Below are 14,305 nucleotides of genomic sequence, written 5' to 3'. Positions count from 1 at the left end.
GGTCTTCCCTTCCTACAACACTCCTGGCGGCCCCTGGTGACCTCCCAGTTTAGTCGGGTTCAGTTGACTTGCCCCGAGAGAAGACAGATGGAAATTGTTCTGTGGGTTTTTAGTTCCCATCACTGGGCCCAGGCAGATGCATTCAGATGAAGAGCTCCTGCCCACACACGGACCCCCTGAAGGGACTGGCCTGGGGCGGGGGGAGGGGGGGATGTAGGGGGGGGAGATGACGGCAAGCCTAGAGCATCTTAACAGCAAGCCTGAGTCTCAGGAAGGAGACAACATGCTGCCCCCACCCAGCAGGTCCCTATAGGGAGTGGAGTGCACCCCGCTGGGGGCCCCACAGCTCAGAAACCTCCAGAAACCCTGGGCTGGCTGTCAGTACAAGAGGGCCAGGATCATACCCCCACTCGGGCCTAGAAGTCAGAGGCTGGAAGCCGCTTTCTTATATGGGGAATGGATCTTTCTATTTCATAACTGGTAAAAGACTTTTATATGCAGAACCCGAGCTAAGGAATTCACTGTGATGTCTAATATACCTGACCCCCACCCCCTTTTTTCCCCCCTAACTGAGAGCCTCAATTTGCTATTTCCCAAATATAGGTTTCTGGATTACTTCTATTGATCTTTTTTTTTAAACTCAGAAACAGGACCAAGTTACCTTCAGAACACCAACTTTATCAACCTTGACAGTAGCACTGCAATTATGTATCACCAGCAACCAGAAGGTTATTTACATTTCCACTGCTTCGAAATTAAGTTGGGAATGATTACCCGGGCAGGAGACTTGCCAATAACTCCCATTTTATAAAAGGGGTTTTAAGTCCATGTGTATAATGTTACCAAGATATAATTCTCTAGGAAGAGAATTCCTATTACATTTATTTATTTTTTTGCAAACAATTTTAGACGCAGGGTGTTAAACTGATTGAACTTTCACAAGATTGACGTTATTGCTTAAAGTGCTTGAATTGGTTACATTAAAAGAAAATTAAGGTACAGATTATTTTAAATAAAAACTAAACTTTCTTTTCTTTAGCAACAAAATCAAACGAATGCCACACAAATACAGTAACTACCTTGGTTACAAAAAAATGAAAGCCAAAAATAAATTAATGTAATACTGGAAAACAGAAATTTAATTAGGCAGAAAAGTGGGAAATAATTTTCTCTGACCCATGCCATTTACATGAGTCATTCACAACAGTGCTCATAAATGCCTTGACCATATAAGAGCAAACGAGGGCAAAACATTTAGTGCACGATATTTTAATACATGTGAATATACAAAGTTGATCAAAATGCAGTTTAAAGATAAAATCCATCTGTAATAAAGCTACACTCCAATAGCTAAAATAAGTCCTAAACCCCAGTTAGAACATAGTTCGTGGTTAGGCATGCCTGTGAAATTAAGCACATTCATGAAAATAAATGTATAGGGACCATTCCTATCATTTTTTTCCCTATTTCATCTGAAATCCAAAATATGCCAGGCCGTAATGCCACATACGACTGGCTTCCGATTCAAGCCAACACCTTCTTGCATTGTTCCTTGGCTCTCTGCACAGCAGCCCACTGCTGCCTTGGAATGGAAAATGCACCCGTGTAGCAGGACTGGGGGTCAACATTTTGCCAAAATTGGTTTTTATACAAATGCCTTTTTAGCAAACTGTACTGTAACCTAGGTGCTCAGCTAGTAAGTAACCAATAAAGCAAACATGTCTTCTCTCGTTCAAGTGGGAAACACTGTAACTTATTCTGAAACCGCAGCAGTTAAAAGAAATACAGCAGGCCCACTCACTCCCTCACTCCCCGCTAGAAAATGACAAACAAAACCCCTGCGATTTGAGGGAATATGGCTGAGCCTTTGTGCTATCGTTGACCTCAGAATGGTCGCTCACATCTCACACCGTTCTCTGCTTTCCATGATGAATGAGGGATGAAAAATGGAAGTGTTTGCATGCTACTGTCTTTACATGAAGTGAAATGATACAGGGGAAATGTAGCTGCCTAGTGTTTGTCTCATTTACTGAAGAGGAAAGAAATGATCAGATAGCTCTAAAGTTTAAAAATCTGATGGAGTGACTGCAGATAAGTGTGATTTGGTCTTTCTCCAGTCTTCTTTTCTTGCCTCACACAACCATTTTAATGCTTTTGCATTACCTTCCATACTTGTTTTCTATTCCTAACCTCTATCCAGGAATACTGAATTTTAACTGACCCTTTCAGTTTCTTCTGTTAAGTCACTGGGAACTCTTTACACGTACAAAAGAAATAATATTAGTAATAAAGAAAATGCTCTGAATCTAGGACTTAGCATTTAGATATTACTACTGTAGGCTTCCCAATTGAAAAATTTTTTTCTAATAAATTAGCTTCAAGAGTCATTTCAAAGATAATTTTAATAGTTTTTCTTATGAATCAGTTCCAAATATATTAGATATGAACCATCATATTTTTCTTAAAACTTTGCAACCTGCAGTCAAATATATGGGTTATATATAGTACAAACAATTCCTTGTATCAGTCACCTTCAATTGCGAAGTGTCTCTCCTTAAAAACAGAATAAATACTCACCTTCCAGGTAAGTGATTACTGCATATGTTTCATGGAGGAAAAAAAAGACAAAATATTTATAAATACGAATTTGCCTCTAAACAAGGCAAGGTATATTTTCGTCACTTGTATAAAACAATAACATGAAGATCACCCTGTTTTTGTCTTTTCCAGTGAAAAGCAAAACGTTTCACTACAAGCATGAACAAATGAAGTGTTGGCATGCTTAGTTAGGTTCTGAGCAATAAACAGTTCAAGGTATCTCAAAGACAAGAAATCCAGTTTTCATCTAGATAAAGTGCTATGCTCTTCATTGTTACAAGATGGCCGCTAACATGTTCGATTTCAGTTTTAGTTCACATTATGCCAAACATCTGCGTGTTCACTCGCCGATTTATTAGGTAACAAAATAATACGTTCACAGTATGTTAGAGTGTATGGAAGTCACTGGCTTCCCAAAGGAAGCCAAGATCTAGGACCCATAGTTACTTGTAAGAATCCAAACACCAGCTCGACAGCAAAACACCAAACTGACCCTTTCAATAAAAGGTACCAACACGCGTATGATCTAATAAATACATATATAACAAAAGTGAAAAAGGTAAAAGTAACTCTAGTGAGATGAGGTTCTTCCAGAAAGCGGTCCTGTCAAGCATTCTAGGAGTCTGAGCCAAAGAAACGCCACCATTTTGTTCTTTCCTCCGCCCACCCACTCGCACTTCCTCTGACCCACCTTCACACCCAGCTAACTCCAGTAACCCCTCTTGGGAAGGTTCCATGTCAGCCCCGGGGCTCGTCAGTGCCTGGACAAACGGCCGGAAACGTGACAAAGCCGACAGCTGGGCAACGAGGCCGATGGCGGCGAGGGCGCAGGGCCGCCGTCCTCACTGAGCGAGAAGGATGTGGGCGCTGCCCGGCCACGGAGGGCTGGGCCGGAAGCAGTGACCGCGGTGTCCCAGCCCCGTGACCACAGACTGCACAACACCGGCAGGCCTGGAGTGACACCCGTGACAACGCTCAGCAGTGCCAGAGAGAGGACAGACAGAACTCACGGGACCTCACGGAAGTAGAGGGTCCCTAAAGACAAACAGCGCAGGGTTATTTTCCTGCCGCGTGGTTTTGGTAGAAAGAGAAGAAAAGCAACTTCTCCCTGTCCACGGACGCTTCCTCCTCTGGGCTTCGCCTGCCCTGAGCTCCCTCCATTCCTAGCCTCGGGGGCTCTCCGGGCTGGGACAGCACAGCCCTGGGCAGGCACCAGCCACCAGCCACCAGCCACCAGGAACAGCTTCTCGTCACCCTGTTCCACCTGGAGGAGGCTTTGCGTACCGAGGTTACTCACTTTGAAACGTTTTCATTTGCACAAACTTAAAGCTATGATTGCAGCCCCTAAAAGGTGAACATCTACCCAATTCTTCTGTCCTTCTGGCGGGAAAGAGGCAGAGCAGCAAACACTGGGTAGCAGTGAGTCTGGGGACAAGGGAAAGGAATGCACTGAGACGTGATCCCGGGAGGCATATAGGCCGTGCAGCAGAGACCCAAACAGACTGCAGACATTCGCTGGAAATGTCACTTGGATTCAGCCAGACATGGCCAGTGGTGGGGCGTTTACCCGATCCTAAAATTAGCAACTGTTACTCATAAATCTTACTACAATCTGATTGCAGTTAACTCTACCTCAGACTAAAATAAAACCACGAGTAGTGCTGCATGTAAAAAACAAACAAACAAACAAACAAAAAAACCAAAGGGAGAGAAAGTCTAACACAGCCAGACCATCAGACGTGGCGTCCTACCCCTGGTGGGCCGCTGGGGAGCGAAGGGTGCAGGGAAACCACGTAGGAGTGCTTGGAACATTTCCCCCCATTTGAATGAGTCCCACAGTTCTTTAAGTTATTCTCTTGACTGATAGAATAAAATATATCCAGATTCTGAATTTTTTGATATATCTGATGTCAGGCCATAGAATTCTTCAATAGCTTGGGCATCTATTTTCTGCAACAGAAGAGACACAAAACAATACCACTGTTTAACGTGCGGACGGAGAAAAGGAGAGAAAAGTGAACAGGACGGACAAGAGAATGTAAGGAACACAGTCCTAAAAGCACAACTGGGAACTCTCAGCAGCCACCCGGCAGTGCCCCAGACTTGACAACGGGCCACGGTTACATAAATTGCAAATTGTTGAGGAGGAAAGCCACCCTTTAATTTATGAGGCCACCTTATGTGGGCACTCTTTGAAGAAGCCAGGGCTTCTGCTTTTCAAAGGATAGACCGGGGTGGGGGGGGCTTCTTGGGGAAAACCTTAATTTCAGATCATCAGAGTTCATTCCCTTTAGTGTCACCCTGTGAGCTAAAATGGGCCTCATCCGAGAGTGGCATCTCTCCAGCTAGGACTCCTTTACAACAAAATCAATACACGTAACAACTTGAGTGTGATGGAATGATTTTCAGGTCCAACAGACTGAAAAGGTATTTTTAACAATCGATATAAGGAAAATTTGGTATAATGAAAGAATTCTAATAGAACTTTTTTTTTTTTTTTAAAGGTATATTATTTGGTCTGTACCAGACAGGTCTTCAGTCGCGGTGGAAAACAGGGCTTACACATAAATATGATTTCGGGGGACACAGAGAGCTCCCGTCCATGGTGGACCAGTTAACGGGAACACAGTATCAGTGAGCCCCCATCACAGCCCTTTCTCTCTTTCCATAGAGAATGAAGAGCAGCAAAATTTAGTTTCAAGAGATACGTAAACCGTTTGAGGGGGAAAACAGGCCTGTTGTAGAAGTGCCCCCACCGTCCCTATAAACTCCCCCAAACACAGTCTGTGCCCCAGCCCCACAGAGGGTAACTGGCATACTGACCTCTACAATGTCATCATCAAACAGCAGCCAGAAGCCATGACTCTTGACGATAGTAATATAATGCCCACGGTTGGGACCGCTGGAAAAGGACAAAAGTTGTCAGGTTACCATTTACTTCTTTAAAAAGACTGTGTCGCACCACGTAAGCAGTGATTTACGAGAACAAACGCTCTCGTGTCTGTGCCCACGGTGGTTTGGTGGAAATGCAGGGAGGGAGAGCCACAGGGCGTGCTGTGGGGCGCGTGAGGGAATCTTCTGCGAAGATGCAAAGACACGGGTCTTCTGAAGACCCACAGTGCCGGGCGGAAAGCAGGTATTCAAACTCGACAGTGACTGGACACCCACTGTGTGCCAGACTGTCTCCCGACTCTCAGACAAAAGAGCAGCAACGAAAATAAAGTTCCCACCTTCTCGGGGTAAGGCTTGGCTAGGCAACGAATGAACTAAAATACAACTATTTCAAGGGGTAATGAGGGCCATGAAGAATAAAGCCAGAGTGGGGCGCCAGGGTGGCTCAGTTGGCTAAACGATTGCCTTCGGCTCAGGTCATGATCCTGGAGTCCCAGGATCGAGTCCTGCATTGGGTCCCTGCTCGGCGGGCATCCTGCTTCTCCCTGTGACCTTTCCCCTCTCATGCTCTCTCTCAAATAAATAAATAAAAATAAAATCTTAAAAAAAAAAAAAAAAAAGGAAGAAGAAAGCCAGAGTAACAGCATGGAAAGAGACCACACAATCCTGTCCCAGCTAAGGACAGAATCACAAACGGATGAATTTTCAATGGACTTAAAAAAATATTTGCTCGAAAGGACTAAAGGACTTCCAGCAAAAAACTCTGCATCTCCATTATCTAGGGGCCTTCTCTCTTACTCTGTTTCTGATCGGGTAAAGACTACAAAGAGCATAAAGACTATTTTTAAGAGTACTTGTAAACAAAACAAAAAAAAAAAATTTTTTTTTAAAGAGTACATTTTAGGGGCACCTGGGTGACTCAGTGGGTTAAGCCTCTGCCTTCAGCTCGGGCCATGATCTCAGGGTCCTGGGATCAAGTCCCACATTGGGCTCTCTGCTCAGTGGGAAGCCTGCTCCCCCACGCCGCCCCTGCCTACTTGTGATCTCTGTGTGTCAAATAAATAAAATCTTAAAAAAAAAAAAAAGTTTAAAGAGTATATTTTAGATTTATTTTGCGGTAAGGAGCAGCTCGGAAAACATTCTCGAAAGTACCATCAGCGCGGACTCTCACCCAAGGGGAAGGCACAGCTGGGGCTACCCTCACCTGCCACAGTGAACCACCACCGCCACCAGGTCGTACATGCGGTCCAGGTTCACGGCGTCGCTGGACGTGTTGAAGAGCCGGAGCTCCAGCGGGAAGACCACCCGGTAAGACAGCTTGGTGTACCTGTGCAGCTGCTCCATGTACTTGAACCGCTTCAGGTGCAGGGCCAAAATCATGGGCAGCTTCTTCACTCTCATCCTAGGGGACCACAAAACAGACCGTCAGCTGTCCCCCACAGCCGTCAGGGGGACACGAAGCCGCTGCCACCACCCCAACGGACAGCAGGAGGGCTCAGGGGCTTCCGTCCCGCAAACACGCGGACCGCTTGCAAGAACGAGAGGAGACTGCGTGCGCTGAGCCGACTTCCCCGACTCTCGGCGAACCGGGGCACAGCCGGCCAGGGCGAAGGGCCACGGCGGGTCTCTGCTTCGATTTGGGCAAAGGAGCCCGTCCTGAGTTTGTACCAGTAAAACCCAGGACGTGCGACTGCTCTCCGTGACTGCCTGCTGCCCTCCAGAAAGGAACAGTCTTTGGACAACCACAGCCCCATCCACCCCATCTGGAAACAGTGGAGAGGAGGGGGGACAGCTCTTGAGAGAAGTGGGGGGACGGACAAGCAGAAGGCTGAGGTTTGGACTTGCGGGTTCTGAGGACCGGCGGGGACGCTTCCATCTACACTGCCAGCCACCGGAGAGCCAGGCGCACGAGGCTGGTGCTGCGTAAGGCGTTCCCCAGTGTGGCCCTCGGTGCCGCCCCTCTGAAAATGCAGGGGTTGGCTTCGGGCTACTGTCCCCAAAATGGGCTTCCTGGAGCACCGGAGGTGTTCACCAAGCCGGGGTTTTGGGGGTGCTAGTGTGGACAGGGTTACTTTCTATTTTGAAGTTCTGCTGTGCAGAACTTTTGTTGGATGTGGCCTTCCCCAAACTTCCATGAACACAGAACGCTTTTTTCCCCGGGTGACCATGAATATTCCTTGGCAAAAAACTCACACAAACAATAGTTTATGCAGGTAACTCTGCTAGAAGAGAGGCCCTTCAGTCACCTTCCAGGACCCCCATCCTGGGTCCGTGTCAATGCCGTTCAGCTTGTATACACTGTCAAAGCATATTATTTGAAAAATAATTTTAAAGAGACTACCAATTTTAAGAGACTACTGTTCAGGATTCTACTGAAGTAAAACCCTGTTCATAAAGATAAGAAAATAGTAAGGCCAGCAGAAATGTAAGAATCGTGGGGAACCCCATATTTTACAACTTTTCAAGAATCACGGGGAACCCCATATTTTATAGGAACACACACTATTTTATTTTATTTTTTTTAAAGATTTTATTTATTTATTTGACAGAGAGAGATCACAAGTAGACAGAGAGGCAGGCAGAGAGAGAGAGAGGTGGGGGGAAGCAGGCCCCCTACTGAGCAGAGAGCCCGATGCGGGACTCGATCCCAGGACCCTGAGATCATGACCTGAGCCGAAGGCAGCGGCTTAACCCACTGAGCCACCCAGGCGCCCCAACACACACTATTTTAACCCATAAAACCTCCAAGGCTGAGCAGGACACTACTAGTGCCACATGGGGAGGTCTGGGCTGGCCTTGGGAAGACAGATTCTGAGGACAGGGAGCAGAAATGAGCTCGCTGATCACTCCCAAGAGTTCGCCACCTCTGCCCTCCATTCCCATCTGCCAGAATGACTGACCTTTCGTGAGTTTTGATGCAATGAGGACAGACGTGCATGTCTGGGGGGCGGGCAGAGCCAGGGAGGCTGGGCACAGGAACTATTTCCACCGTGGCTCTAGACCCCGGAAGGTTTCGGACAGCAGTAACGAGCTACTGTGAGTTATTCTATTCATTCCACGACTACAGGCAGGGTAAGTTTAACTCATGCGAAAGCCCCACGGGCTAATTAAAATGTCAAGTTTCCTGATACCTGGGGCAGATAACAGAGAAGCCCTGACTACTGCAGACTGTCCAGGGGCTGTAACCGGCTGGTGCTGGTAAAGACCGGTGAGCTTGGATCCAGTATCAGTTCAGAAAGTGATGACCTCTTACCGCCCATCCATTTAACTGATGTGCTAGCAGTTCCTCATGTTTCCACATTCAATGATTACCTTTTTTCACTTTTTGAGTCTCTGATTAAGAAGTTCCAACACTTAGGCAATCCCAACAATATTACTAGAGATCTACCAGGTGTTGTACACCCCGTCCTTTTTATAACCTGACTTTCATCCCAAGCGGATAGTAATTACACCCGATCTCACTCATTCACCCAGCACAGTATCTGGCACACGGCATGCAATAAATATTTGTAGAATGAATGAATGAACAAAGGATCCCACAGTCAGACAAATGGACAAGTCCCGCAGGTGGCATTCTAATCCTTGTTCCTCCAAGGAGGAAGGCAACTAACTTCTCCAAAGCTACTTGGCCATGATCCCATGAACTGGGATTCAAAATCAGACACGGTTCCTTCCCTCAACACAAAGCCACCCTCTGGGCTAAATCCTTTACGTACCTTTTCTGGGCCTCCTGTTTGCTGCAGCACGTTTCACAATAGTACTTCTGTTCACTACACAGTGTTTCTGTGTTGCTGAAGTCTCTGCGGAGAAAAATATTTTCCATCTCAAAACACAGTCCAAAACGTACTTGCTATACACCATGTTTTAAACCCTTTATTACCCGTAGGGTAATTTAAAAAAAATATATTTTCTTTATTTCTGAGAGAAAGAGTCGAACTCGCACAAAGGGAGAAGGAGAAGCTGAGCAGAGAGTCAGCCCGACCTGGGGCTCGATCCCAGGACTCTGAGATCATGACCTGAGCTGAAGGCAGATACTCAAACCGACTGAGACACCCAGGTGACCTGTAGGTAATTTTTAAGTGCATGTGGGGAAGAAGTAATGAGAAAAGATCTTTCTGTTGAGTCAGTGCTATGATTACCATTAGACCATGTCTGCTGGACTGGGTTATGATTTCACCACCGGAGATTTTCAAAGACAGCTTTATTTCATGGTACATGGATGGATATAAATGAGGGTTTCCAATGGATTCAAAAAACAAATCTCAAGGTTTAACAAGACTACCTGTACCCCGGCGATTAAAAATTAGAACAGGAAAGTACTCACTATTATAAAAGCCCACTGCTACATTATAGTCAGGTCCAAAAAAGTCAATCACGTAAAATAGAAGATGACATTATCATGTAATGAAAAACAGTGTATCTCGGGTGATCTCTTTTCAAAGGGCACAAAGGTAAAGATAATGGTATTTAAACCATATACAACTGCCCTTAAACCGAACTATGAAAACCCCTAACTACCAGAAGATGCCGGCTTCCTCCAATCCCCTGCTCCCCCTCCCCCGCACCTTGGATCCTTTTGAGGACAAATGCCACTGCGACGTTAGATCTGTATTCACCCCCATCATGAGGTTTTACTGCACTACTTATGGTTTTCATTTTTTAAATGTCACAGCTTTTCATTCTTTCCTGGTCATTGAGATTCTACTTAACATTCCTGTGGTACGACTTCAAAGGCTGAGGAGGACATCCAGAATATAATACCCTGGAGTCTAGAGAGAGCCTGTGGTACTTCTTTATTCACAGGGAGCGTCCTAGCACCAGAACGATCAGATTTTATTAAAGAGAAAATGTTATTTACATGGTGTTATTGACTCACACACTTACGCAGAGCTTATCAAAAGAAACCGTAGACGGCTCATGCGTTCGCTACTCAGACGTTAAGTGACGGTCCCCTGGGCTTGGTGCAGGGGATCGCAGAAGCGCCTGCCCTTCACACTGCCCTCAGTCTGACAGACACGTGCGAGTGAGCCGGTCACAACAGGCAATGCTCCGGACAGGTTAAAAAAACAAAACCACTGCATACACTTCTCATACCTAAAGCCCTCCAGCCAGTGCCCAATTCGCTTAGGGATAAAACCAGATACCTTGCCAAGGCCAGACCCCTGACTGTTCTTCTGACCTCCCTCCTACCCTCCCTTTGGAGGGCCACCCAGCCTTTCTGCCTCAGGGCTTCTGCACGTGCCGCTTCCCCAAACAGCTCCTTTCCAGATGCTTCCATGACTGGCTCCACTCACTGCTCAGAGCTCAGCAAAAATATCACCTCCTGGGAGAAGACTTCTCTGTCTACTTTCTGCAAATCCACCAGCCTCTACCCTGTTGGCTGTCTCGCTCTCTTCTGAGCACTCAGCACCGTCCAAAACTCTCCTCCTATTTACTTGATCGCTTGCCTCTTCTCTCTGTGGGCAGTGGTTCCATCTGTCTCACTCACTGCCACGTCCCCAGCCCTGAGGACAGGCCCAAAGCACCAAGGCACTCCATTTGTGGGCTGAGTGAAGACAGAAGCAGGTGTATCAAGTCCAGGGGAAAGCACCGAGGAAGGAGAAATGAACCTGAACTGGGGTGATGCCCAAGTCAGGTTCTCAGGGAAAGTGTGCCGGGTGCGTAACAGTCCAGGACTCCAGAGAGAAGGACTGCTGCCCCACAGGGACATGGAGGCGAGGTGCGGATTGTGTCCTACAAGCTGCTGCGGACCCCGTGGCTCTAGAATTCCACTAACAGGTCTCAGCAAGGAAAAGACATAATCAGTGCTTTGTGAGAAATACCATTTCTGGTAGACTATGGAGGAAGGACCGGAGGGGCTAAGAGGCAAGAAAACAATTTAGGAGGCAATTAAACTCAACTCGCAGATCTCAGGTGCTTGGGGCCTAAAGGAGACTCAGACTTAGCTGAATGAACACAGGCTAACTCTTCAGCGAGGTAACGGATGCGAATGCTGTTCTTGGCCTACACAGGAGTGGGGTGGAGCTGGTGGGTGGGGGGCAGGAAAAGGGAGAGGAGAGTTTGGGTGACGGTGGAGCCACACATCGTTGGGATGTCCACCACAGACGCGCCCCTCACCCAGCTGAAGAACCAGAATCATCAAGGCAAGCCCAGCAGCGAATAAGGAATTAGACACTTTCTACTCTCGTTCTGCAAAGAAAGTTCCCTGAAGTATTTGCAGACCCAGACAGGTGGAAATATACCAAAGTTAGTATTTACTTGAAAGGCCCAATTTACAAATAACCACCATCCTGCCCCACCCCAGCTGCTGGAGGCTCACCACCCCCCCCCAACCCACTCCTTAGAGGGACACGGTAACGCTCCCAGGGCATCGGTGGGTGGAGAACGGGACAATGAGCCTAGGTCAGGAGAAGAGGCTGACCCCAGCAGGTAACAGGTACAGCTGCTCTGCCCCGCCTCCCAGAAGCCGAGGGGATCCACACACATGGGTAACCTCCTTCCTGGGGCGCAGCTGGTGGGAAGCTTTGTTCTAAGGTTGCAACACCAGCAGTTCTCCTGGCTGCCCATGAGAATGACCTGGGGAGCTTTCAAAGCAATCTCAGCGCCTAGTCCCTCCCCTGGCCCCCACTCAATTACACAGAAGCTCTCTGGCGTGTGAGCAGCCACTGTTCCCAGTGCTTTGTCAGCCTTGACATGCACCTGTGCCACCCAGAGATCTCGTCAACATACAGATCCTGGTTTGCTCATTCGTTCTTGGGGGAGACTAAGATGCTCTTCTAATGAGCTCCCGGGGGCGTCAATGATGCTAGCCCACGGACCACTATCTGAGCAGCAGATCTCAAACTTCGGTGGTATTAGAATCACGTAGAAAATTAATTAAAAATAGAGGCCTAGGCTCACTGAAGTTGAATACGGCCAGGGCCAAACTGTGGAAGCAGCCCAAGTGTCCATCGGAAGATGAATGGATAAAGAAACGTGGGGGGAGGGGGACTATGTGTGTATTACTCAGCCATAAGAAAGAATGAAATCTTGCCATTTCCAACAACATGGACGGAGCTGGAGAGTACAGTGCTAAGTGAAATAAGTCAGGCAGAGGGGACTTAAAAGAGGCTTCTCAAAGTAAGTAGAAAAGGAACTTATTTTAGAGAAGATCCATTTTTTAAAACAGAGCTACGGGAGAATGAAGAGCTACTTCCCTCCCAGCGGACCTCCCTGGCACCGGGAGAACCGGCACTTTAAATGCGAGGAGGACAAGGCAAGGGAGAGTGGTTTCGGAATGCGGCACTTGAAGAGGAGGTTTCTGTGAATCGGGCGCTGGAGTGAACGGGCAAAAAATACCCAGAAGGCCATGGAAGGATAATTAAGATAAACTTCACGTATCTGAAGTTTCTGCCTGAGGCCATCCTTGAGCTTTTCAAAAAGAAGAAAAGAAAAAACGTCCTGGGTTTTCACTTGCGATATAGACTGCTCACCCTGCCTGACATTTGAAATGTGAGGATTCTGGCGCAGCTTCGTAGCCCTGTACCCTGACTGTAACCACTGTTTACTTCATCATTCCTCTGGGACAAAAGCCGGGAAACCATAATGGAATTAGTCATCTGGAAGGAGGTGGCAGAGACCTTACATTCAAATCCTACAATTTTAGCTCGATTTTTAACTTCCTTTTCGCCATCAAAATGAAAGAAAGGTAACATATCACATCAGAAGACAAATGCAGACATGGTAAGAAGGAAATTCACAGTTCTAATTTTAAAAACAAACCCTTAAGAATGCAAACCAAACTGAACCATGAAAGGGAGCCGAGGGGGCCCTGGGGAACACGACACAGCAGGTGCAGGAGCCAAGAAGCTCTTCTGTGTTCGCGTTGGTGCCATCACCCCGCAAGACGACGTTCTAACAGCCAACCACCACTGCCAGTCCCCTTAAGCTCTCCTTCTGAAAGGTTCCAAGTAACCTGAACTCCTGAAATGACACTTCTGTCACCCAATCGCCATTGATAAAGATCCACTGTGCCTCGTCAGACACTAGACAATGTCCAAGCTATGGTACCTTAAGCAACGGGAGGCCGGCCCTGACCATGAGGTCCCGCCTGGCATCCGCACAACCAAGCACTCTGGAGACCTATTTAATGTCCTTCAGGGCACCGATCATCGCCTGTGGAGTCCTCCTAGAATGTAAGGGCTGTGAGAGCCTCAATGTGTCTGAGGCTTGCTCCTCCGTGCCCAGTGTCTAGAGCAGGGCTGGGCTGCTTCTAAGCCCTCACAAAAGAAGGGCGGGGGTGGAGGGTTGGGGGTGTGGAAGGGGAAGGGATGGAAGAAGGGAAACGGGAATCATGTCTCTGCATTGCCTCTGGGCACATTTCCAGTGTTCAAGTCAACACACAGTATGCCTGGAAATCCTGGGCATGTGGCGTTCTGCGTTCCAGGTTCCATACCTTCTCTCGGTCTTGACAAGGAGGCATATCTTTTCATCACTCATCTCCACAGAACACTGAAAGACGGAGGAATAGATGGTTCCCCCACTGGTTCTCAACTCAAAAGTACATAATTTTTCAAATTGGCTTAGAAAGAGTAATGGTAGGCATGGGTAGTGTGTGTTAATCATGTGTGTCAGAGACAAACAGGAGAGAGAGAGACACTGATGAAAGCCAAAGTCTACATCTGTATTAAAGATTAAAACTTATTTTTAAACTTAAGGACTAATGACTTGATCCTCTTTCTTCTCAGCACAATCCTTCTTCTCTAGACCACATATACTTATTTTTAATCTCTCTTGGGAAAGAAGAAATAGAAAATAATAGGATTATATGGGTTTA

At 47.0% G+C, this 14,305-nt stretch overlaps 1 protein-coding gene across 2 annotated transcripts in view; it reads right to left on the bottom strand.

The window, feature by feature from the left end:
* Nucleotides 1–627: 627 nt before the first annotated feature.
* Nucleotides 628–14,305, bottom strand: part of USP46 (ubiquitin specific peptidase 46) — a 53,961-nt gene continuing 40,283 nt past the window's right edge. For both annotated transcript variants that reach the window (XM_032851836.1, XM_032851844.1), the window contains exons 6-9: nucleotides 9,207–9,290; nucleotides 6,695–6,892; nucleotides 5,422–5,500; nucleotides 628–4,548 (exon numbers count right to left, since the gene is read on the bottom strand). In XM_032851836.1, the coding sequence (XP_032707727.1) occupies nucleotides 4,447–4,548; nucleotides 5,422–5,500; nucleotides 6,695–6,892; nucleotides 9,207–9,290 (463 nt within the window). In that variant the 3' untranslated portion in view covers nucleotides 628–4,446. The remainder of the gene's footprint in view (nucleotides 4,549–5,421; nucleotides 5,501–6,694; nucleotides 6,893–9,206; nucleotides 9,291–14,305) is intronic.

This window comes from Lontra canadensis, unplaced genomic scaffold, assembly GCF_010015895.1.
Source record: "Lontra canadensis isolate GAN:19392208 unplaced genomic scaffold, GSC_riverotter_1.0 scaffold1, whole genome shotgun sequence".
NCBI classification, from domain to species: Eukaryota; Metazoa; Chordata; class Mammalia; order Carnivora; family Mustelidae; genus Lontra; species Lontra canadensis.
The sequence above is the reverse complement of the archived record's forward strand: the minus strand, read 5'-3'. Positions and strand labels throughout refer to the sequence as shown.